Source organism: Puma concolor, chromosome D1, assembly GCF_028749965.1.
Source record: "Puma concolor isolate L17-30 chromosome D1, mPumCon1.1.hap2, whole genome shotgun sequence".
In the NCBI taxonomy this organism is placed as follows: domain Eukaryota; kingdom Metazoa; phylum Chordata; class Mammalia; order Carnivora; family Felidae; genus Puma; species Puma concolor.
In genome coordinates, this window is record NC_141676.1 from 91150418 (window position 1) to 91172872 (window position 22455).

Below are 22455 nucleotides of genomic sequence, written 5' to 3' on the forward strand. Positions count from 1 at the left end.
CGATGCAGGGCTCGAACTCACAGACCGTGAGATCGTGACCTGAGCCGAAGTCGGATGCTCAACCGACTGAGCCACCCAGGCGCCCCCAGGCAGCTCTGGCTATTGACGGCAAACACTGAATCCCAAGGTTGCCTGTCTATCCCTGCTCAGGGCTGACTGTTAAAAAACTCCCTCGTAGAAAGAACCCCCATCAGTCTTCCTGCAGCATCACCTCCCTGATCTCTGTGCCACCTTTTCTGGCCACAGACAAATCCTTCAGTACTTGGGGTCACTGATATACCTACCACCACGCTTGGATTTCCAGTGAAGCGTTAGGGCTGAGGCTATTAGCATGCCTGAAAGAATTGTTCCTATCTCTGTGCATATTTAATAGTAAATGAAATGCACATGGAAATGATGGGATCTTGGTGCCTGAGAACTCTGATATCGTATAAATCTTTTGAACGACTACACAGTTTCTTTCATAAAATCTCCTTTTCCAAAGCTCTTTTTTCCTTCTCGCTGTGCCAGAAGAACATGTCCAAGAGACCCTCACGCACATGGAAGGTCGGCTGCTCCCGTTTGGCTAGGAAGGGTGCGTAGTGAGCAGCCCGCAAAGGTGGGGTTCGGGTGGGCCAGAATGACACCAAAGAGAAGAGGAAGCTAATGTGTACGTTTTCAACACCTTAAATCCTAAACCCATGAATCTAGAGTTTACCGGAGGAACTTTGAATCATTGCACACGAAAATACCAGCCAGGGTGTCCATCTATTTATAATTCCAGGGCAAAGTAGTTTCTGGAAAGGGGTTCTCCTGGCAACTACACTCTGGCAGGCCCCACCGGGTCACAGCTCCCTGCTTTTTTCTCCAGTTCTTATTCCGCTTCCCTTGACACTACGGGACTGGGTCAGCCCCCTTTCAGGGTCTGTAGGAGCCCATGAGACCTTGGCAACTTCACAGGCCTTGACGTGTGAGGCTCCGGTAGCATCTGCCCAACATAAACTGACTGTGGGGGGAACCAGTTTCCTTTTCCTGGATTAGCTCCATGGGAAATCGGTCTTCATTTTGACAGGGCCGTTCAGAGTCTTCTCCCAGCCCTGGGGACTCGGCCACACCCTCCGAGGGGCTCCGCTGCCCAGAAACAGACAGGACACTTACTTTCCCTGAGGTAACTGAGGTGTGACAACAGCACTTCCGTGTTGTAGAGGGAGGTGGCTCGGAGGAAGTCCTCCTTGTTCATTTTACACAGTTCCTTGCCATCCATGTTCTGGAAAAAGGTTGTGTCGATCTCCATCAAGCCATACTCCTTTATCGCCCACTCCAGCCACTGCCGCACGTGCTCCTGAGTCCACAGCGTGGGGTCTGCAGAGGAGAGGGCTCATTAGCAAGGGCAGGGCCGGCCAGGACTCCCCTGCCTTCATGAAGGCTGCGTACACCCTCTCTCTCTCCATCCCTCCTTCTCCTTGTCCTCCTCCTTCCCCCGTTCCCCCCTTCTCCCTCCCCCCCACTCTCTCCCTCAGTGGGAAAGTGGGTTCCCTCCCAGATGGTCCTCCTAGAACTCCCATCTGGCTCCGCCACATCTGGCACTGCCTGAACCACTTAGCACTCCGGGGAGGTTCTTAGCTGTCTCCCTAGGCATCGTGACAGAACATTCCCTTTAAAGTATTTGGAGGGCCTTTAAAACCTTTGCTGGAGAAATGGTGGCATCCAAATGAAAGTAAACACAGTTCCACGGACCCAGGGACCAAAGTCCTCTGGAAAGGGAAACCATCTGTATCTTAAGAACATTAACGATTGCACGGGAAGAACACCGATCTCTCTGATGGCTACAGAAGGGAACACATACGTGTACACTTTTACTGCAATTCCATCTGTACGGTTGGAAAACCCAGCGCTGTGAGCCTTTAACATAAATCCAACCTGGGTTTTCTCCTTGTGGAGACAGCTGGGTTGAAATTTCTACCAGATCATCCCCCAAACGTTTTTTATGATATTTAAGTCCCTAGAGATGAGGGAAACGCACTGGGGAGAGAAAACCTTTCAGCCCTTCAGCCTTTGAGTGAACAAAAATAATGTGATGATGGAGGTCCTCTGCACCCAGGGGCCTCACAGCTCCTTTCTGGCTAGGTGTGTGGATGATGGGTGTGGGTATGCTTTGAGGGCTGGCGATGAGTTCCAGCAAATTCCACAGCAGGTAGAGCACTTGTGTCTTATCACAGACTGGAAGCCGTCTCTTTCCTTGGCAACCGATTATCAGCAAATCCAATAGACACCTTAAATATGCCCATCGGAAAAAAATGCCCATCACAGAAGAAAACTGCATGGCTCTTGGCCACATGAGATATCTGCCCGTGTGAAACATTTAGGCGGGAAACCACATAATTAAGCAACAAATTTCATGGTGGTAGTTGAAGGAATCATGGCTGGAGGGGAATAGTGTGAACCTGGAGAAATACGGAAGGCTGCCTGGACAAGGGGAGGAGGCTTGGCCTTGTAGGCAAGCTGTCAGCCCCCAGCTTCTACTGGGCCTGCTTCCTTAGCATATTTCCCAGGAAAGGATATCTGTGCACCTTCTCAGCCCTTCACCCTCTCATTCAGAGTCTGTGAAGGTTCTGGGCAAATATGGGAACCAGGTTTGGAAGATTAGGAGTGGCCGTGGGGAAGGGAGTGAAGTTCTGTGGCCTCCCTCTCACCGGACACGAATTCCCCAGCACTTTTACTCAGAGCTTCTGCTGATCACCCTTGTTTGCCGCGGGTTCTCCCTTTCTCCTTGGTTTTTACATGTGAGTATCTAGGTGGCAGGGGCTGAGTCTGCTCTGCGAAGGGCCCAGCCTCGGCCCACGGGCGGGAGTGGTTGCTGTACTGGCGCTGGAAGTACAAGAGATGGCAAAAGAGGAGAGAAGAGGCTTTGGAGTTCAGGTCACAGACTGCTGCCCAACAACCAGTACCCGGTAACTGGCCTGGATCTGGGGGGCCTACCGTGTGCCAGCTGCCTCACACGGCCCGGGGCTCACGCATCTAGAAAATCCAGCAAAATGGCTGTTGTCTTCATTTTACAGATTGCAAGAGGAGTTTGGAAAGGTTAAGTCCCCAGCTCAACCTTGAGCCTTCCCAGGACTTCACTTGGTGGAGGGGGTGGGTCCCCCTGAGCCAAAGCCCCTCCTCTTGCCTTCCCACCTGTGAGTTGTTCTGCCAAATAACAGAGCTCCTCCTAACGCTTCATTGTACAAGTCTCTATGCATCTCTCTCCCTCCCTCTCTCTCTCTCTCTCTCTCAGCAATTTCTTGGTTTGTTGAGCTCTTTTACTCTCCAGAAACAACTAGGCATGGGCCACTGGGAAATGGAAATATTTTGTACCATTTCGGAATTCTAAAGGAAAACGGCACAGGTGGGCAATGGATTACGCAGCATTTTTATTTCATCTGATCTCCTTTGCTTCATCCTGACTCCTCACTTTTAGCATTCGAGGCCTCAAATCCGATTTTACACCACGTATTTAATTTATTTTAATATTTCCTCTCTTGCTTTGAGCTCTATCACAATATTATTTCTCTCCCTTTACAGCACAATGAATTCTAAAGCTTCCACTCTGGATCACGCTAAACTCTTCCAAATGTATTTCCTGGATGATTTAGTCCTAGTTTCTTCCCATCTGAACCTGAAACTGGTGATTAACCAGAGCCCTCGTTTATACTTGTCTCAAAATCTCCACCATAAATTCAATCAGTTGTTTCACAAATGTTTTATTGCCTTGATTTGTGGACTTGCCCAAATGAAACTTTCCCTCATGTCCAGGCGGCTGGCCTGGAGGAAGCCAGAATGTCTGATGATAATGTTGAAAGATCTCACCAGAGGGAAAGTAATGAAGTAAATCCATAGCCAGCGAATTCATTGCAAGAAAGGCTTTGAAAACCCTTTGATAAGAATTCACGCTATTTTCACCATTACTGCTATCATTATTATTACCTTGGTCCACTGAAGGCTGACATTTTGATATTCCTTTTGGAAGTATTTCAACACCAACTCAGAGTGAAAGGGTCAACCAAGCAGCCTGTCTGTTTGCCCCCTCTCTCCTCCCAGAAGTGACTACGAAAATGAGATGGCATCCATATTTGGTTCAGAGACAATCTCTGATGCCCTGACTCTTCGGTGCCGAAGAGTGCCTTCCCACGCTGGCCACTGTTTGGCAAAACAGGGCAGTCTGATGCCAGATGTGCAAAGGCCCGGCGAAGCTTGGCTTTGCTTAGGGGAGAGCAGCAAGGTCCCCACCCTGTCTGCATTATCGTTCCTTCATGGTCTGCTTCCTTTGATGAGAAGGGAGGAACACGGTTTTCTTGGACCTTACAAACGCACCTGAGCTAAACATTCCTGGTGTCTGAGGGAGGGAGAGAGGGAGGGGATCAAACGTTAAATGACATAAGTAGTGTAAGTAGAGAAAGCAGTTAAATGCGCCCGGCATCTGGAAAGTGCTCAGAAAATAGGAACTACTCTCCCTCCTCCTGTGTGAAGCCGCGTGCTTGTGGAAAAGGGAAACTCAAAAAAATCCTTTATGAATAGTTTTCAGGTCCTGCAGGGCACAGAAAAATTCCTATTTTCCCAGCTCCTCCTGCCTCCCTGGGTCCCACACCTCCCACCTCCTGCCACCTTGAGTTTGGCCCGGCGCATAGGGATGCTACGCGGCCATAGTCCTACGAGATGGTGAGACACGGCTTCCCATGGAAAATAAATACAAAAGGGCGTAGGAAGGAGAGGCTCATTACAAAACCATGCCTTCTAGGCCAACAAGCAAATTCCTTTGCACTACCTCAAAGAGATGTCTAATCCTTTGCCCTCAGACACCACGGCACTTACACTTTTGCGAATGGAAGGGGCTGTGCCTTTTTGGTCATGTTATTTTGGTAAGATTAGTTTTAATCCCTGCCTTGTAATTCACTCTGCTTAAGATTTGGACGTTCTCGCTCCTTCTACCTGGCACCGACTCTACCCGCTGCAGTTTTCAAACCCCCTTTCTGACCAGGCTGCTGAGCTAGCTGGTCTAGCTGAGGCAGAGCATCCGGCCGATGGACAGAAGGCTTGAACAATGATTTTATTTTCTGTAACCAAACAGCACCAATACCTAGGAAAAATAGGCTATTTTTACATAATGACATAACTTGCTGCACACGTTAAGGCGCTCCATTTGTTAAATATAGTTATTTCTATTTTGAAACGAAGAGAGCTGGCTGTAATTTTGGAAAGGTGGAAGCTTGCAGATGCCAGGAAGTACTGCCTGATGGACATGACAGACCTCTGCGGCCACTCTTCTCCTTAAAGGCAAGGGCGGGCCCGTCCAGGAGTTCCTGGGACTCCTTCTGGTTTCAGACGGCCTTGCCTCTGCCCTCTTGGCAGTCCTCATCCTGTGGTACCGTGTCTTGAGGTCGAGTCTATGACATGACCTGTTTGAGGGTGGGCTCCCGGCACCTGCCCTTCAGGGTGCTGGTGACACTTGGGACACTATCTTGAAGGACAGTGGGAAGGAAGGTGAGGAAGGTAGCCCTCCTAAGTCAGCACTTCCATAGCGAATAGGTTACCAGGTAAAGGTTCAGATGCCCAACTGGGACAAGCCCGCCCTCCAACTACTAGCCCAGGAAAGTGAGGGCACGGATGCCAGCATGCAGCCTGGTTCCCAAAGTACCTGCGGGGACGATGACCCTCCTCTCGTTGGTGGTCATGTTGGGAGGAGGGGGGCCGTTCTTCTCGTCCATGTAGCTGTTGTAGTTCATGGCGTTGGACTCGCTTCCACCAACTAGCTTGCTGCATTTGCTAACACTGCAGTCCACTGGAGACTCCCTGAGGCGAGAGGACACAAAGCCCAGAGGAAGTCATCACTCCGGCTGCCATCAGCACAGCGTGGGCAGACAATCATGGCGCCATTTCCCAGCCCCACTTGGTGCAACGCTGCTGCTGCCTTATTTCTATCCTCCACGCCGCCACCAGGGTTTTCAAATCCCAGCCCAATCCTATAATTACGGCACTTAAAAACTTTTGGCAGCTCCCTACTGGCCTCAGACTAGAGTCTGGACTTCTCAGGACCGCATCACAGCCCTCCCAATCTGACGGCAGCTGACATTTTTAGCCTTGTTGCCAGGCAACCTGTGCTCCAACAGCACTTGCCCTGGCCTTGGCCCCCAGGTAGGCCTCCGCCTCCCACCCCCACCCCGGCACTCTGTTTCTGCCATGGTTCTAGCTCTGGTCACGCTGGGTGATTGTTAGCTTAGCGGGTCCTCTTCCCCCGCTGGATTGGGAGTTTCCTGAGAGATTGACAGTACTTCCTCCTTTAAACCTCAACGTCTTACGTAGTGCCTTCTATAGGAGACGAGTGATCAATGTTTGCTGAGTGAAGTATTTCTACTGTACATATATGATTTTGATGCATTTCTTGTACCCGGTTCTATTTTAACTTCCCAATACCCATCCAACGGTTCATATCTCTTCTTTATGGTTAAGGAAACTGAGAGGTGAGGTGACTGGCCCAGGGTCACACAGCTAGTGTGACCTGAGCAGGACTCAGGTCTTTGGTGTTAAGCTTTCCCATCAAAACACCCATACGGGCGTGCCTGGCTGGTTCAGGTGGTAGAGCATGTGACTCTTGATCTCTGGGTCCTGAGTCTGAATCCCACGTTGAGCATAGAGCTTACTTTATTTTTTCATTTTTTTAATGCTTATTTTCAGAGAGAGAAAGAGTGTGAGGAAGAGAGGGGCATAGGGAGAGGGAGAGAGAGAATCCCAAGCAGGCTTCATTCTGTCAGGAACAGAGCCTGACGTGGGGCTTGATCCCCTGACCCTGGGATTATGACCTGAGCCAAAATCAAGAGTTGGATGCTCAACCAACTGAGCCACTCAAGCACCCCTATTTTTTCAAATTAATGTATTTATTTTGAGAGACAGAGACAGAGAGAGAGAGCACAAGTCGGGGTGGGGGGGGCAGAGAGAGAAGGAAAGAGAGAATCCCAAGTAGGCTCTGTGCTGTCAGCACAGAGCCCGACATGGGGCTTGATCCCATTAACGATGAGATCATGACCTGAGCTGAAAGAGTTGGTTGCTTAACCGACTAAGCCATGCAGGCATTCCACAGAGCTTACTTTAACACACAGACACACACACACACACACACACACACACGGGCTGGTGGCTTCATGAAGAAGGAATAGAATCCAAGAACTTTAACCTGATAGAAAGGCTGTGGCCTTTGTGGCCTTTTGCAGCCCTGGATGCCACGCTCACGGAAGAACCAGAAGGAAGTGCAAAAGGCAAAAGACATCCAACTCCGTCTGGATGTACGGAGCCCAGTTAGCACCTGGTGTGTTGCAACATGGGTGCAGGGAGCCTGTTCCCTGGCGCCAGCTCAGCAATGAGCAGCCGTCTGGAGATCTAAGCCGACACTCCACTTGTGGCCACCCGTGCCCGGGAGCGGGCCAGCAGAACGCTCCACATACCCCGCCAGCCCAGCATCGCGGCCCCTCCCAGCGTGCCTGGGGGAAGTGCGGTCCTGCCCTGCCCTAGCTTCCCTTCAGCCCCTCCGGCAGCAGCAGGACCAAAGGAGACAACTGGAAAGCCCTGGAGAGGCTGCCGCCGTGGTTGCACAGCGCAGGAAGCATCAGACCTGGGAGACAGCCAGTTCTCTCAAGAGCTCCAAACCAGGCCTTCAGACCAAGGAGTTCAGATAAGGTTCAGATTACAGCTGCCCAACCTTGGGCCGCAGAACGACTCCAGGCTTCCCAGGGGCCTGGCCGCTGCCCTCCTCACTCTGCTTTGGGCAGGGACCAACCATCATGAGGACTGAAGGAGCCAGGTCGTGCCAGATAGGGCCTCGCCCATCCCGCGGCCAGCGGCGGCACCTCCAGAGGCCGGGAGAGCAGTCCCTAACACAGAGAAAAGGAGTAACAGCCTGGGGTTGGGGGGCGGGGGGAAGGGAGGGGGCAGGGGTGGGGGCTGGGGACCCAGGCAGGGCAGGGGGGCCAGAGCACATCCAATAAAAGACAATTAAATGAATTTGTCTCTTAATCTGAAAGGAAAAAAATATTGAAGATCACTTATCATAGCTGGGAGATAAATGCTCCACTGAGATATTAGAAGTCAGACGGTAATTTTTTCCTGATGTCTTACAGAGGGGAACATGGGCTGAAAATGAAAATAAGATGTATAACTTACACATGTTAGAATTTAAGGTTTTACTATTCGCCTACTGTTTTTCCAGGCAGAGAACCAAGAACCAGCCGTCAGAGCCCCAGATTGTTGAAGGTTTAATGTCCCCATGGCAGTCTGCGGAGAGGCAGTAGCACATCAGGGCTTTTCACCAGTTTGGCCCTTTGGCTTCTGCTGTTGAAGGACTTGGCCCGTCCGGAAGCAGTCCCAGAAAGACCCTGGTCCTGTGTCTGAGCGGAGCTCTGGCCAAGCTCGCCGGGTCCCCCACCCTCCTCATGGCTAACCGCAGGAAGGCGCGTGCGCGCACTCACACACACGCGCCCACGAGTACACGCGTGCACACACACAGACACGTGCACATCCCCAAAACACATGCACACGCACGCCGCCGTGGCCTGGCAGCCTTTCCCAACATACTTGTCCACTGTGAAACAACCCAAGTGCAGTGGGAGTTTGCAGGATTAAGTTGGCCTTCAACCAAGGGAGCGACGTTTTCATTGGCTGGGAACCCCGTGGCAGAGGGTGGGGTGGCCAGAGCACGCGCTTCCTCTCCGGATGCTTGAGTGCAAGGGCCATGGGCAGGGGTGAGAGAACTTTCGGGGAGGAGAGCACCATCCAACTGGGGGCGGGCATGACGGAAGAGCGGGTGCTCTTCCGTAGGCGTGCCCCCCATCGGCAATATCAGGGAGACAAGATTCAAAAACTGATTTCCCCTGTCAGCTGGGCCGCTGGTGATTTCTGAGCTAAAAACCGACCTCTTGGGGTGCCTGGGTGGCGCAGTCAGTTAAGCGTCCGACTTCAGCCAGGTCACGATCTCGCAGTCCGTGAGTTCGAGCCCCGCATCCGGCTCTGGGCTGATGGCTCAGAGCCTGGAGCCTGTTTCTGATTCTGTGTCTCCCTCTCTCTCTGCCCCTCCCCCGTTCATGCTCTGTCTCTCTCTGTCCCAAAAATAAATAAAAACGTTGAAAAAAAAATTAAAAAAAAAAACAAACCGACCTCTTGCCGTGCAGGGGTGAAAAGTCAGAGCCACAGAAATTGCCAAAGTGTAGCAACCCTTTATGCCATAGCCACCGATGGCAGGGCTGGGCCTTGGCGCCAGGAATAGGGAAAAATAAATGCGAAAAGAGGAAACATTTGGTAAAAGGCACCTGGTGAAAAGAGGAGCCATGAGCCCTAAGATGAGCACCTGCCGGGAAGGTGGGTGCCCAGGTCACAGGATCGGCCGGCTCCCAGAAGAGGACATCAGAAGCACAGCCAGGACCGGGGTTCTCTTGCCGGGGTGACCACTGGGGGCCGAACGGTAGATGGAACCTCCACGTAAGTTCTAGTTCTGCTTCCTCCTCGCTCCTTCCCCCCCCCACCCCCCCGCCCCGCCACTCTGGATGCACCTACTCCCTGGCAATACAAGGCAAGCTGTCTGGCCGCCCACTCGTGGGTGCTTCTCCTCTGGAATGAGGCCCTGTCCTCAGTCCCAGACCCCTCCTCTAGGGGGGCCCTCAGAGAAGCCTGGCATCTCCCTGGTCCACCACACTTGCCCAGGCCGGCCCTCCTCCGAGCGCCCAGGGGGAAAAGGAAGGAGAGCCATGCCTTTAACCTCCGGCCTGCCACGCTGCCCTCCATTCTCAAGCTCTTGGGCGCTGAGTCTCCACCAGACAGCACACGCCTTACATGCAGCCATCGGGCTTGACAGCTACTGCCAAGGGTGGGTACTGGCGAAGCCCGGCCTACAGGCTGCTCTCGGTGAGGCAGCTGGCGCCTGTGAAGAGGCCCAGTGAAAACAAGAGGGAGGGGGAGGGGCGCACGGATGGAGGGGAAGAGATTTGGCCACTCAGCTTGCCTGCACGGCTGCTAATTTGTATTGAGACCTGCACTTACAGCTGACGTGGGGTTGGGGCCCGCAGGCAGCCGATAGCACTAGGACAGGTGACGAGGGGGCCTGGGGTGGCCACTACAGAGCAGGAGGAGGTGCTGGCTCAAAGAGCGTAACTCAGAGCATCTCCCTCTCAGGATGGCAGAAAGCCATGGCAGGGGAGGCCGCAGCAAAGGTGACATGGACCCTGCAGCCTTGTCCTCTCTTTTCCCCTTGGGACATAAGCTCTTGACTCTTCCCGTTCTATTTTTGTGGGTTCAGTGAACACTGCTTTAAAAATACCGCCAGCAGTTTCCCAAAGTGCCTTGCAGGTGTTAAGGAATTTAAAACAAGGTGAGAAATCTTGGGTGTTTGGGTAAAAGAAGATTTCAAAGACTTCTCCTGAAGACGACCCCTTTAGACTATGGCAGATGTCTTCTATGTTTACAAGTGACATAACGGATAAAGGGTTAGTATCCAAAATCTGTAAAGAACTTATCAAACTCAACACCCAAAAAACAAACAATCCAGTGAAGAAATGGGCAAAAGACATGACTAGACAACTTTCCAAAGAAGACATCCACGTGGCTAACAGACACATGAAAAGATGCTCCACATCACCCATCATCAGGGAAACACAAATCAAAACCACAACGAGATACTACCTCACACCTGTCAGAGTGGCTAAAATGAACAACTTAGGCACCAACAGATGCTGGTGAGGATGCGGAGAACGAGGAACCCTCTGGCACTGCTGGTGGGAATGCAAGCTGGTGCAACCACTCTGGAAACTGCATGGAGGTTCCTCAAAAAATTGAAAATAGAGCTACCCTATGACCCAACAACTGCACTGCTAGCTATTCATCCAAGGGATACAGGTGCGCTATTTCAAAGGGGCACATGCACCCCCATGTTTATAGCAGCACTATCGACAATAGCCAAAGTGTGGAAAGAGCCCAAATGTCCATACACTGATAAATGGACAAAGAAGATGTGGTATCTATCTATCTATCTATCTATCTATCTATCTATCTACAGCGGAATATTACTCGGCGATCAAAAAGAATGAAATCTTGCCATTTGCAACAGTGTGGATGGAGCTAGAGTGTATTACGCTAAGTGAAATAAGTCAGTCAGAGAAAGACAAATATCACATGGCTTTACTCATATGTGGAATTTAAGATACAAAACAGATGAACATATGGGAAGGGAAGCAAAAATAATATAAAAACAGAGAGGGAGACAAACCATAAGAGACTCTTAAATACACGGAACAAACTGAGGGTTGCTGGAAGGGTGTTGGGTGAGGGGAAGGACTGAAAGGGCGAGGGGCATTGAGAAGGACACTTGTTGGGATGAGCACTGGGTGTTATATGTGAGTGAGGAATCACTAAATTCTTTTCCTGAAACCATTATTACACCAGATGTTAACTAACTTGGATTCAAACTTTTTAAAATAAATAAATAATTTTAAAAAATATATCTATATACAGCAAAACAAAACAAAACAACAGACATCTTCTCTACCTTCCCATTCAACCCAGAGCAACTCAGAGTGCACCCCGTGGATCCACAAGTCTGTGGCCCAGGCTGGCTGTCCGTGGATCCTCTGTATTCACACAGTTCCTGCGAAGTCTCAAAGGCCACCCAAACCACACAGTTGCGTTAGGACCTATCACGTGTGTCTCCCATGTGATGTTAATGCTGTGCAACAATTAAGCAAATCTGCGTTGTCTTTAGGATTTCTGTAGGAGCCGCGCACAGGCGTGTGCCTATGACTTGTTTTTAAAAAGAAATACGCAGTGGGTTAAAAGCAAACTTCAAGAAGAGAAAAAAAAAATCATCCATAATATAGCCATCACCCTAACCCCATAGCTAGTTTCATCTCCATACAGGATAGGTGCTCACAGCTTCTCCGGAACCCCGAGGACAGCTTCCCACCCAGGTTATGTGTGACATGCTCCATGCTGCAGGGTTCAGAACTTAAGGAAGCACCTTAGGAAGGTGTTTTGCAGTCACAGAAGCAGAAGTTACAGGGAGTGTGAGGCCGATCTTCCTGTAGGTGGAATGTGAAGTCTCTACGTGTCTCCTAAGAGCATCCAGATCCTGCTGGCCAGTCCCATAGGGGATGTCAGGGTAGACTAACACCGACTCAGATTCTGTGTTCCAGGCACATGAGCCAAGCAGGTCCTTGCATTTCTCCTCCATAAAATACTATTCTCTCCTTCACGGGCTGTTTTCCCCAATCCCTCTGGGTGAAGCAGGATGCGGCTGACAGTTATTTGCAGACCACAGCTTGGGGTCAAGTTGCTGAAGCCTACACAGAACCTATATGGGCCACGCTGTTTCAAGAACAACTCACTCTAGCAGATTCAGCCACAACAGGAAGATGTGGAGAAAGAGAGCCAACCTCCCACAACACGGGCAAGCGAGGCTTTCTCTGAGCCACCCAGACCTCAATCTCTCCACTTGATTCCGAGCCAAATGACTTAATGCTGGGATGAAAAGCAAGAAGGGCATTATAGCTTTAGGCACAGAGAACACCTCCTCCAGAGACACAGATACCTGTGGGTATTCCAATAAGCATGAAGTAACTTGGAAAACCCAAGTTATCAGAGACTATGGAGGGAATCGTGGGATGGTCCAAAGCATTCTAGCTCAGTGCTGTCCAGTTGAAGTAGAGTGTGAGCCACATACATAATTTTCCACTTTCCAGTAGTCGCATTTTTAAAATAAAAAAACCAGGTGAAATGAATTTAAAAATATGTGAAAATAGATTAGTATATGAACTCACTACAACCAAAAGATTATCATTTCAACATCATCAGTATAAAAAATAATTAATGAGCTATTTTACTTTATCCACCCCCCCCCCCCCCACTAAGTCTGTGAAGTCTGGTGTGCATTTTAGATCTCGAGCACATGTCAGTTTTGGATTAGCCACACTTCAAGGGCTCAGAAGCAGCATGCGGCTAGTGGCTACTGTCTTGGACGCCACAAATCTGGTCCATGAGCCAAGAGACCCCAAATGGGGTCAACACACAGGGTTGAGGACGAGAGATTTAAATCGCCTGGCATGTATCTCATCGTGTCATTTCTTCTTTGCATGATCAAATAGTAGAATCTATCCTCAGCAAAGACGTTTTTCTGAAAACCCCTGCTCCCTGCTGCCCACCAGGCCAGCTTACATGTGGGCTCCTGGAGAATATTTACGAGGTGCTGGCAATGGCCGTCCCTAGCCTGCGTGGCTCCGAGAGCCCACGGTATCTTCTTTGTTCCCCCAGGGTGAGTGAGACTCCATCCGTCTTTCTGAACCTACTCTATCACCTGCGGACGGTCGGGGTCAGGACGGGCAAATCAAAAGCAGGGGCTGCTTTGTGCGACCAGAGCCACGTAAATACCACGTCTGTTCTTTAGAGGTGTTCACACAGCTCTCCTCCAGCTGGCTTCTGGTGTGACTGCAGCCAGGGATGGCTGGCAAGCGGGTCCTGAAACTCGATTTCCTTGCCCCAGATTAATAGGTCGGAGTGCCCTTCGGGGGAGTGAGAGGTCAGCTCGACAGTGTGGCCTCCCCCTGAGCACAGATGCAGGCTCTAGCCGAGGCAAAGTGGGCAGACCTTGGTTTCTGTCCTGGCTTGTACACCATGACCCATATGGCTTTGAAGAAGTATCTTCACCATTGAGTCTCGTCAGCCACGCATTCACTCACTCATTCATTTAACAACTCTTTCTGGAGCACGGATCAGGTGACAGGCATTGCTCAGTAAACAAAACGAGGCCCTGCCTGCATTTTGGTGAGGGATGTGATACGAGCCAGGAAGAGCTAAGAAGAATCAAAGCAAGGCAAAGAGTGACGGGTGCTGTCTTAGAGCAGGCGGTGAGGGAGGTCTGCTGAAAGGTGACATTCAGGCACAGAGACCTGAAACAAGTGGGAGAGAGAGTCCTATGACTTGATGGAGTAGGAATGCTCCAAAAAGAAGGAATACAGGCATGAGACTCTGGGGCAGGAGAGTGCTTGGGGTCCAGAGTCTTGTGTGGCTGGTGCGGAAAGAAGGAGGGAGACAGGAAGGAGAAAATGAGTTTCATAGAAATGGGGGCCAGGTAGAAGGCTTGGGGTTCTGTCACAGGCAGTAAAGGATTTTGAGCAAGAGAGTTAAGTATTCTGAAAGGATGGGGTGTCTGGATGGCTCAGTTGGTTAAGTGACCGACATCTGCCCAGGTCATGATCTCACGTTCGTGGGTTCGACAGCAGAGAGCCTGCTTCAGATCCTCTATCTCTCCCCCCCGCTCTAAAAAATGAATAAACGTTAAAAAAATAAATATTCTGAAAGGGTGAGTCTGAAGAACAGACTTTAGGAAAGCAAGCAGAAGCGAGGACAACAGGGGGCAACTGAGGCAGCCTAGAAGGACAGGTGCTGCCTGTCTGGGTTGGGGCGGGGCAACAGAGGTGAGCAGTGGTTGGGATTCAGGCTACAACAGACCAAAGACTCTCCAAGGGTGGAATCTGGATTTTCAATAAGCATCAGGAAGGTCCTGTGGTTGGGCCAGTTTGGGAGGTATTGCTGAATTGCCTTCCTTGCTGCCAGGCTGAGTGCCGGCAGAAATTGGACCAGGAGCCCAAAGGCACAATGTACAGGGAGGGAGGGAGCAGAGAGGTGGCCCACAGGCCAGGAATCAGAAAAGCCCAGCTCTGGTGCCAGATTTGCCTCCTCTAAGTCCTCAGACAAGGCGTCTACCACTCCCCACCCCCAAAGCCCAATTTGCCTTCAAATGTCAAAATGTAATGGCGACATCTACCTCACGGGATCATGGTGGGAAGCAAACCATAAGATAATATGGAAAAATATTTAACAGACGATACCCTCCGTCCACTATGACGGGCTCACTATCCTTATTATCTGTGTGGAGAGATGCTCATGTGAGGGACTCCTGGCTCAGAACCTCTGGGCCTTCCTAGAAGGCTAGACTCTGGGAAGGCGGCTGTGATTCCGGTGACTGGTTCTGGTTACTGGGATTGGAATGTGGAAGGGCTAGGGGTTCCCACATGCGAGTCGGAGACCAGGGATTGTCTGGGGGAGGTTTCCTTCCCAGCTGCACACTCGCCCCCTTCTCTCTCCTTCTGTGGACTTGTTTCTTTACCGACCTCATCCGCTTCTAGTGAAAACTCTCTAGAGATGATGCCCAAACCTACATTCCAGCCCCCAAATATTATCTGAGCTTTAGTTTCCAAGGCCTAGTAGACATTTTTTAGCTGGATGTTCTACTGATTGCTCCCAGGAATCTCAGAGGGAACACTGACATCTCTTCTCAAAGCATTTCCTTTCCTATGTCCCCTGGATAACATCACCATCCTTCCTACAATCATCCAAGCTCCAGTCATTTTTTGTTCTTTCCTCTCATATACCCTCCAACCCCCAGAGACTTCAATGTTTGTCCATCTGAACCCTGCTAATTATCCCTTTGACATGTCCTTCATGCATGTACTTCTTTTTATTTCCCTAATCATTAAAGTCGCTCAAATTCAGAACTTGGTAATCTCTTACCTGAGATATTTCACTACCTTCTTATCTTTCTGAGGCTCCCTTCCTCACCGCTGTATACAAAGACCCTCAGTTCTGTAAATGAAACTCTGAAGACGTCAAATGTCAAGTCTACGCTTAAAGTCAGTGTCTGCATACAGAATAAATTCCATATTTTCTTAGCCTGCCATTCAGGGCCCTTCATTAATTTTCATTTTTATCCCCTTGTGCTATAGGCCCATTGACTTGCCCGATAGTTCATGAATGAGACTAATATTTTCTCTCTTTTTTGCTCATGAGGATTGCTATCACTGTGGAGCACTTTCTGAGTCCCCAGCACTGTCTTGGGTCCTTCCTCCGCAGCATCAGACTTAACCATCGGGACAAGCCTATGAAGAAGCAGATCCTCTAGTCCTGTTCTAGGAAGGAGGCAGCTGGTGATCAGACAGCTAGATAGCTTGTCCAAGGGCAGAGGTGGGAATGAAGTCTGGGCTACCTGTCCTCCCAGCATGCCCTCCCTTGACCCTCTGATTCTTCTCTCCTTGGGCTCTCTTCCCTGCATTTCCACAAGAACAGTCTTACTGCCCTGGGCACCACCAAGTTCAAATACACTTTCCAAGTGTGATGTGCCCTCCCTTGCTCAGTGAGACCATAGATGGGCTCACCTCTGTCGTCACTTCTGGACTTTTCCCGTAAGGATGGTTTGGTCACCTTTGCTCTAGTAAGACCCACCCAGAGGGGTCAAGTTTCTTCAACAGGTCAGGGAGGGTAGGTTCTCACTAGGGCTTCCCCAAGAGGGGCTCTACCTGGGCCTGACACACAATAGGTGTTCCACAAGTAGCGGCAGAGGGCCGTGAGTCTGACTCTGACCTGGCTGTTGAGGGCGGTACTAAGACTTAGAGAGCCAGGTGGGCTTAGAAGCCAGTAGGGCTTCCTGGCCCTACTCTACTCCCAGCCCTCAGTTTTATAGCCTTCTCTTGTCTCAGCTTTCTAGGGACTGACTCAGGCTCCCTGGCCCAGCACCAGCAGCCACTTCGGTCAGATCCGCTTGATTCAGACACCTGGGGAGCAAGCGTGCCTCAAGCCTCCACCAGCCCCTCACCTGGCAGCTGGCCACACCTACCCCTGGAGCTGCACAGGCCTGGTGGGCTTACCTGGATCCATTCATGTGGTCATACTCCCGCTTGACATTGACCCTCACCGGCTGATTAATCCATTCCTGCTGCGGTGGGAGGGGGTTGATTTTGTGGGGCTGGCCATAGTCAGGACTCCCTGAGGCGGTCATGTCGGCCTTGGGGAGATGGGCCGCCGCTCCGTAGGCAGAGTCGAAGAGGGACTGGTCGTCGCTCACCACCGACAGAGCCTCCTGGAGGGTCAGAGAAGGAGACCGAAAGCCCAGTGTCAGTTTATCCAGGGTTACTCTTCACCTCCTCTCCCTCTGAGCTGGCAGGGTGGCCCAGGGCTGCCCCAGGCGGTTGCCCAGGTTGCTGATTGACTCACACTCTGGGGGGCTGTTTATTCCTACGCAAACTCCACAGGTTCTCTGAAGGTTATCCCGGGTGAGGAGGGAGTTTGGGCAGTGGAGTGGGGAAGGAGGAGCCATAGGAGCACTTCCACTGTTGTGTCTGCAGAAAGGAGGGCGGGGAGCCAGAGGCCAAGAGGGGTGGTCACACAGCATGCACGTGCAACGTTCCAGCGGCACTTGAATGCCGAGCTCTGTCAGCCATAAGCAGAGAGGCCTCTGACCAGCTGTGTGGAGCTGTCAGGCTGGAGGGGGATATGAAAGTGAGCATTTACTTTATAGGTGAGGCCAGTGAGACCCACCCAGAGAGGTTAACTATCCAGCCCAAGGTCACACAGGGGAAGGGTGGGGCCCGGGGCTGTGGCTGCATCTAATTTCAGTTTCCTTATCTGTAAACAGGAATAAGAATAGCTTCTTCAGAGCCGATAGGTGGGTTAAGTGAGAAAAATCTTGGTACATACAGGTGTCTAGCTTGTAAGAAACAACCAGAAAGAACGCAGGGGTTCCCCAGGGTGTGCTGGTGTATCTTACACACATCCATGATTCAACTGGGAGGCTGCCTGCCTCTTGGGGACAGTGCTCTGTCATGCTTTCTTGCCTGACTCCTAGAGAGGATAGCTTCCTGTCTTAATCTGATGATTCAGTTTGCCTGGAACGAGGGCAGAATTTCAGCTCTGTGGATGGGGGCAGTCGAGGAGAGGCCCTCTGCAAGACCCTCAGTCTTCCCGCTCATACCGTCCCATCGCCCGGAGGAAGTCTGGCTTGTGGATGCCTGAATTGCGAAAGAAAGCCTTGCACTTTGCAGAGATCGCCTACCAGCCAAAGCACCACCATAAGATTCTCCCACTATTCCAACTCGCATCACATCACGGACCGGGGTGTGAAAATCACTGTATCGCATAATCACACCAAAGAAAGGGGACCGCTTTGCAGAAAAGAAGGACACAATCTAGACGGCAGGATTAATTTACAATCTGTATAATCTACAATTACACAATCTATAATTAGGAAGAGGAGATGGAATAATATATGACAAATATCTAGAACAGCTTCTGGCAGGGCGCCTGGGAGGCTCAGTCGGTTAAGTGACTTCGGCTCAGGTCATGATCTCACAGTTCATGAGTTCGAGCCCTGCGTCGGGCTCTGGGCTGACAGCTGGGAGCCTGGAGCCTGCTTCAGATTCTGTGTCTCCCTCTCTCTGTCCCTCCCCTGCTCACACTCTGTCTCTGTCTCTCAAAAAATAAATACACATTTAAAAAAAGAGAACAGTATCTGGCATATAGTGACCCCCAATAAATGTTAGGTCTCATGATTACTGGTGTTCAAGTAAAGATTCTCTCAAACTACTTGTTATGGGGTCAATCATTCCCTTAAATTCACATGTTGGAGCCCTAACTCCAATACCTCAGAACCAGACTGTATTTGGAGCAAGGGCCTCTAAATGGGCCTGATTCCGTTAAAATCAGACGTTTAGGATGGGCTCAATCCAGTCTGACTCGTGTCTTTGGAATAGAATTGTTGGACGCCCAGAGTCCCCCACGTGGAGAGGCAGCAAGCCATCCGCAAGCTAAGGAGAGAGCCCTCAGAACCCGCCAGCACCCTCATCTTGAACTTCCAGCCTCCAGAACTGTGAAAAAACAAATTGCTGTTGCTTTAGCCACCCAATGTGTGGTGTTTTGTTACGGCAGCCCCAATAGGCCACCTTTACGTAAGCCCTCCCTACACCTGTCAAATTACAGGCTGGTCCACCAGCTAAAGTCACTGAAGTCGCCGTTTCTCCCGGGGTCATTCTCAACCCCAGCAGGGCAGCCACATTTCAAAGAAAAAGGCTCTTCTGTGGCTGTTTCCTGCTGGGATCAGGGAAGAATTACTGGAACACACTCCAGGAAGTCTGCTTCTGCACCAGAAGGCTTTGGATAGTGTAGATACGGCCAGAGATGGAAGTTTCAAAGCTGAGCTACCTACACAATATTGAAAGGCTCCCGTCCCCCAAACAGGTGGGTGTTCCTTGATTCAGACCTAAAATACGCTGGGATCCTTGCTCGTTTTCCACCTAGTGCCCTTGTGTCGGGCTCAGAGAAAAGCTGTGCTGCCTGGAACCACTGTCTTATGGTTATTATATCCATTCTCCATGTCAGTTAGGGATCAGACCTGCCTTTGTATCCCACACCAGTTTTCAGTTGTCATCCAGGCCCACAGTGTTATGGTTCTAAGTTGAAAGGTTGACACTGTAATCTTCCAGATAGTTCAGCATGAGTCCCGGAAATTCCTAGGGTTCTATACTAAGAGCAGAGATGACGTTACCACCACCTAGGACCCATAAATGTGCTTTTGGTGACAAAGGTGGAGAACACTCACCAGTTCTGCTAGAAAAAGAGACTACGTTCAAGGAATCGTGTTAATTGTACCACAGGGTATTGTCTTCTACTGTGGAGAGCGGCTTTATGCTCCGTCATGCACAAATCTTGGAGTTTCCAATTACAGAATTTCTCATCTCCCATCTTCTAGGTTAGGGGAGAAGAAATTGAAGGAAGGAGGCCTAGGAGGCAGGACTGGGGATAGTGATGCTCTGGGGAAGCATGAAAGATCCCTCTCATCATTAGCCCCAAAGATGGTGGGCCAGGAAGCAAGAGAAAGCAGGGTTTCAAGTCCAAGGGGGCCACGCAAGGTGTCAAAACCAAGGTTCGAAGCAAAGATTGCAACAGAAAACAGATAAGACAAGTTGGGGGTTCTGGTGGCAGACCGTGGAGAGACTTCTTAAGGAAATGAGAATGCACACTTACAGGACAAAGTGTAGGTGTAGTAAAGGGCACAAAACCTGTCCAAACTCATTTTGGAAAGTAGCTCACAACCAGTGGAAACTCCAGTCAAGTGGCAACATCACAGGACGAGAGATCCCTGATCCCCTCCAGAACATCTGTCGCTCCTCCTGTCTGACTTGTCTGCCTCCAGGCACGTGTGCCTTCCCAACGCCTGTCTTCGTCAGGCTCTTTCCACTATGACTACACACACTCGTATGCTCTGCCCTCATTCAGCCCACTTTGCGCACAGAGCTCCCTTGAAAGTCATAAATACATCCTGCCACAATCCCTGCTCCGATACCTCCCAGAGCTCGCTCCGTGTTGACCATAGCAAATCTACTGTCATCTGCTTGTTTTCCCACAGCTCAGCTTGGCCCCAGATGTCCACCCTTACATTTCATGGCTTCCCTCTCCCGCGACTCCTGCCCAGCGCTGTTTCCACTGCTCCACTCAGCGGGCCCCACTCACATACACTTCAGCGGTCCTTGGGCCGTGAGTACCCTTTCTTTGTCCTTTCCACCTGCGCACATATCCGACGCTTCTCATTTTCTGAGGCAAACAAGATCTTCCTCACCCATGAAACGTTCCCTGATAATGCCCTGTGACTCGTTTGAGCTTATGAAAGCCCAGTGAGAATACCGCGTGGGTAGGCGCATCCACCCACACACGTACTCTCTCTCTCTCTCTGTCTCGCTCCCTCTTCCTCTCTCTCCCTCTCTGTTTTCTATTTCCAGTCATTGATAAGCAAAGGGCTTTTTTTATTCTTAGAACAGTATGGAGAAAAGAATTAGTGGTTGGGGGAGGCTGGGAAAAAGGAGTAAATGAAGGAAAACAGCTCCCTGTCTGGCCTGCTGGACTGAATTAAGAAGTCTACTAAGGGCAGGAGACCAGAGATGAGGGCCACTAAGTGGGAATAATAGATTTGGGCAGACTAGACCCCAAACAAGCTGATTTGAGATCCTGGTGGAAAATGAAAGCTGGGGAGGAGAACATTCTCACCATCTCTGAAAGGAACTAGCACCCTTTTGGCCATTCAAGGCTGGAGCTTTAGGAGCATCCCAAGACGACACCCCTTCTGACTGTATGATGGGGAACCTTCTCTGAGGCGCTCTAGTGGCAGTGGGCGCAGGGAGGGGGGACAGGCATAGAGGAAAAGGCAAAAACGGAACATGGCACTGGGCAACTGACTTGTGGCCAACAGACTTGTGTTAGGGACTCATGTCACAGTAAATGATATGGGTGTAGTGACGAAGGTGCCACTATTACCACGTGAGGAGCTATGGAGCTGGCAGATACAGCTTTTCACATGAGCTTCTCTTGCTATCTTATGCATGTCTTATAAAGCTGTTTACTTTTACTTCAACCCCTAAAACTTTGAAAAGTTTATACATAAAACTCCTACTTGTACTTAAAACTCTTCACAGGAAGGACTTGTTGGTCTTCATGAGCTTTTCACTGATGAATTGTTGATGAGAATTTCATTTGGGGATGATAGACTGAATTTAGAAAGAACTTCAGCACGAAAATTCACAAGCTATTCTCAGTGATGAAGTTCCTTCAGTTTTTAACGACCTCACTGTTTCTGTTCACTTTGGACAGGACACGGAAGACAAGTTATTCTTCTAAAGACTGTTGTGTCCAGGTTGCTTTAGAGCATGCGACATAAAAATTGACTTCCACGTGAAGAAGACAGAAAGCATGGGATCCCTAACCCCTTGTGGTACTCAGTTCTACGGTTAATCCTTGGCTTAGTAATTAGATTCTGAAAAGCATCTTTCCTTTGCTAGAAAGACTAGGCCTGTAAATCAGGGTGCTCTGGGCCCTCAGTCACTGAGTCCTAGACCCAGAGGGAAGCACACAGTCCCTTGACTCCTAACACGTTAGTACCCTACTTGATCCATTTGCTGGAAAGCCCAGACAAGGGCAACTTGGAAAGGCAGCTTGAGTTCAGAGCTAAGTGGATCCCCATATTTGCCCATAGAAATGCTGACCAAGCTGTGTTAACCTTCCTTCCCATGATCCCCTGCTGGCCCAGGGAGCCAGCAGAGGTATATGGCCAATGGGGCACTCGTCTTGATACGGGACTCTCCTTACCCAGTTTGGGTGAGATGCCATTAGCACAACACTTATAATATTTCCTGCATTCTCATTATTGAAGATAGATCACAGCAGTCAATTATCATAACACATATTAAGCACAAAACACTGTTTATACGAGTAATCTGATTTAATCCTCTTAGCAATACTTAGCAATACTATGAGGGATGTGCTATTATTACCTCTATTTTTTCAGATGAGAAAATGGCTAATTCAGAGAAGTGAAATAACTTGCTCAGGTCACACAGCAAGTGAGTATGATCTGGGATTCGAATTCAGGTTTGCTGCCTGGGCACCTCCCAGGGAGACTATAAGCACTTTGAGGGTACCTCTTGAGTTTATTGAGCACAATCTTTAACGTTGGAGAGATATGACCTCAAATCTGAGCTTGAACAGCTGCTCACTTGTGCACCACCTACTGTAGTTTATTTATACTCTATGAACTTCATTTCCATATCCGTAGAATGGGGGATAATAACAGTACCTCACCTGCTTGATTCTGAA

General features: G+C 50.1%; 1 protein-coding gene across 4 annotated transcripts in view; it reads right to left on the minus strand.

Moving 5' to 3' along the window:
• Positions 1 to 22455, minus strand: part of FLI1 (Fli-1 proto-oncogene, ETS transcription factor) — a 130153-nt gene that overhangs the window by 38797 nt on the left and 68901 nt on the right. For 3 of the 4 annotated variants that reach the window (XM_086678687.1, XM_086678686.1, XM_086678688.1), the window contains 3 exons: positions 16686 to 16897; positions 5654 to 5808; positions 1138 to 1341 (listed from right to left, as the gene is read on the minus strand). In XM_086678687.1, the coding sequence (XP_086534813.1) occupies positions 1138 to 1341; positions 5654 to 5808; positions 16686 to 16897 (571 nt within the window). The remainder of the gene's footprint in view (positions 1 to 1137; positions 1342 to 5653; positions 5809 to 16685; positions 16898 to 22455) is intronic. The other variant, XM_086678689.1, reaches the window with a different exon arrangement.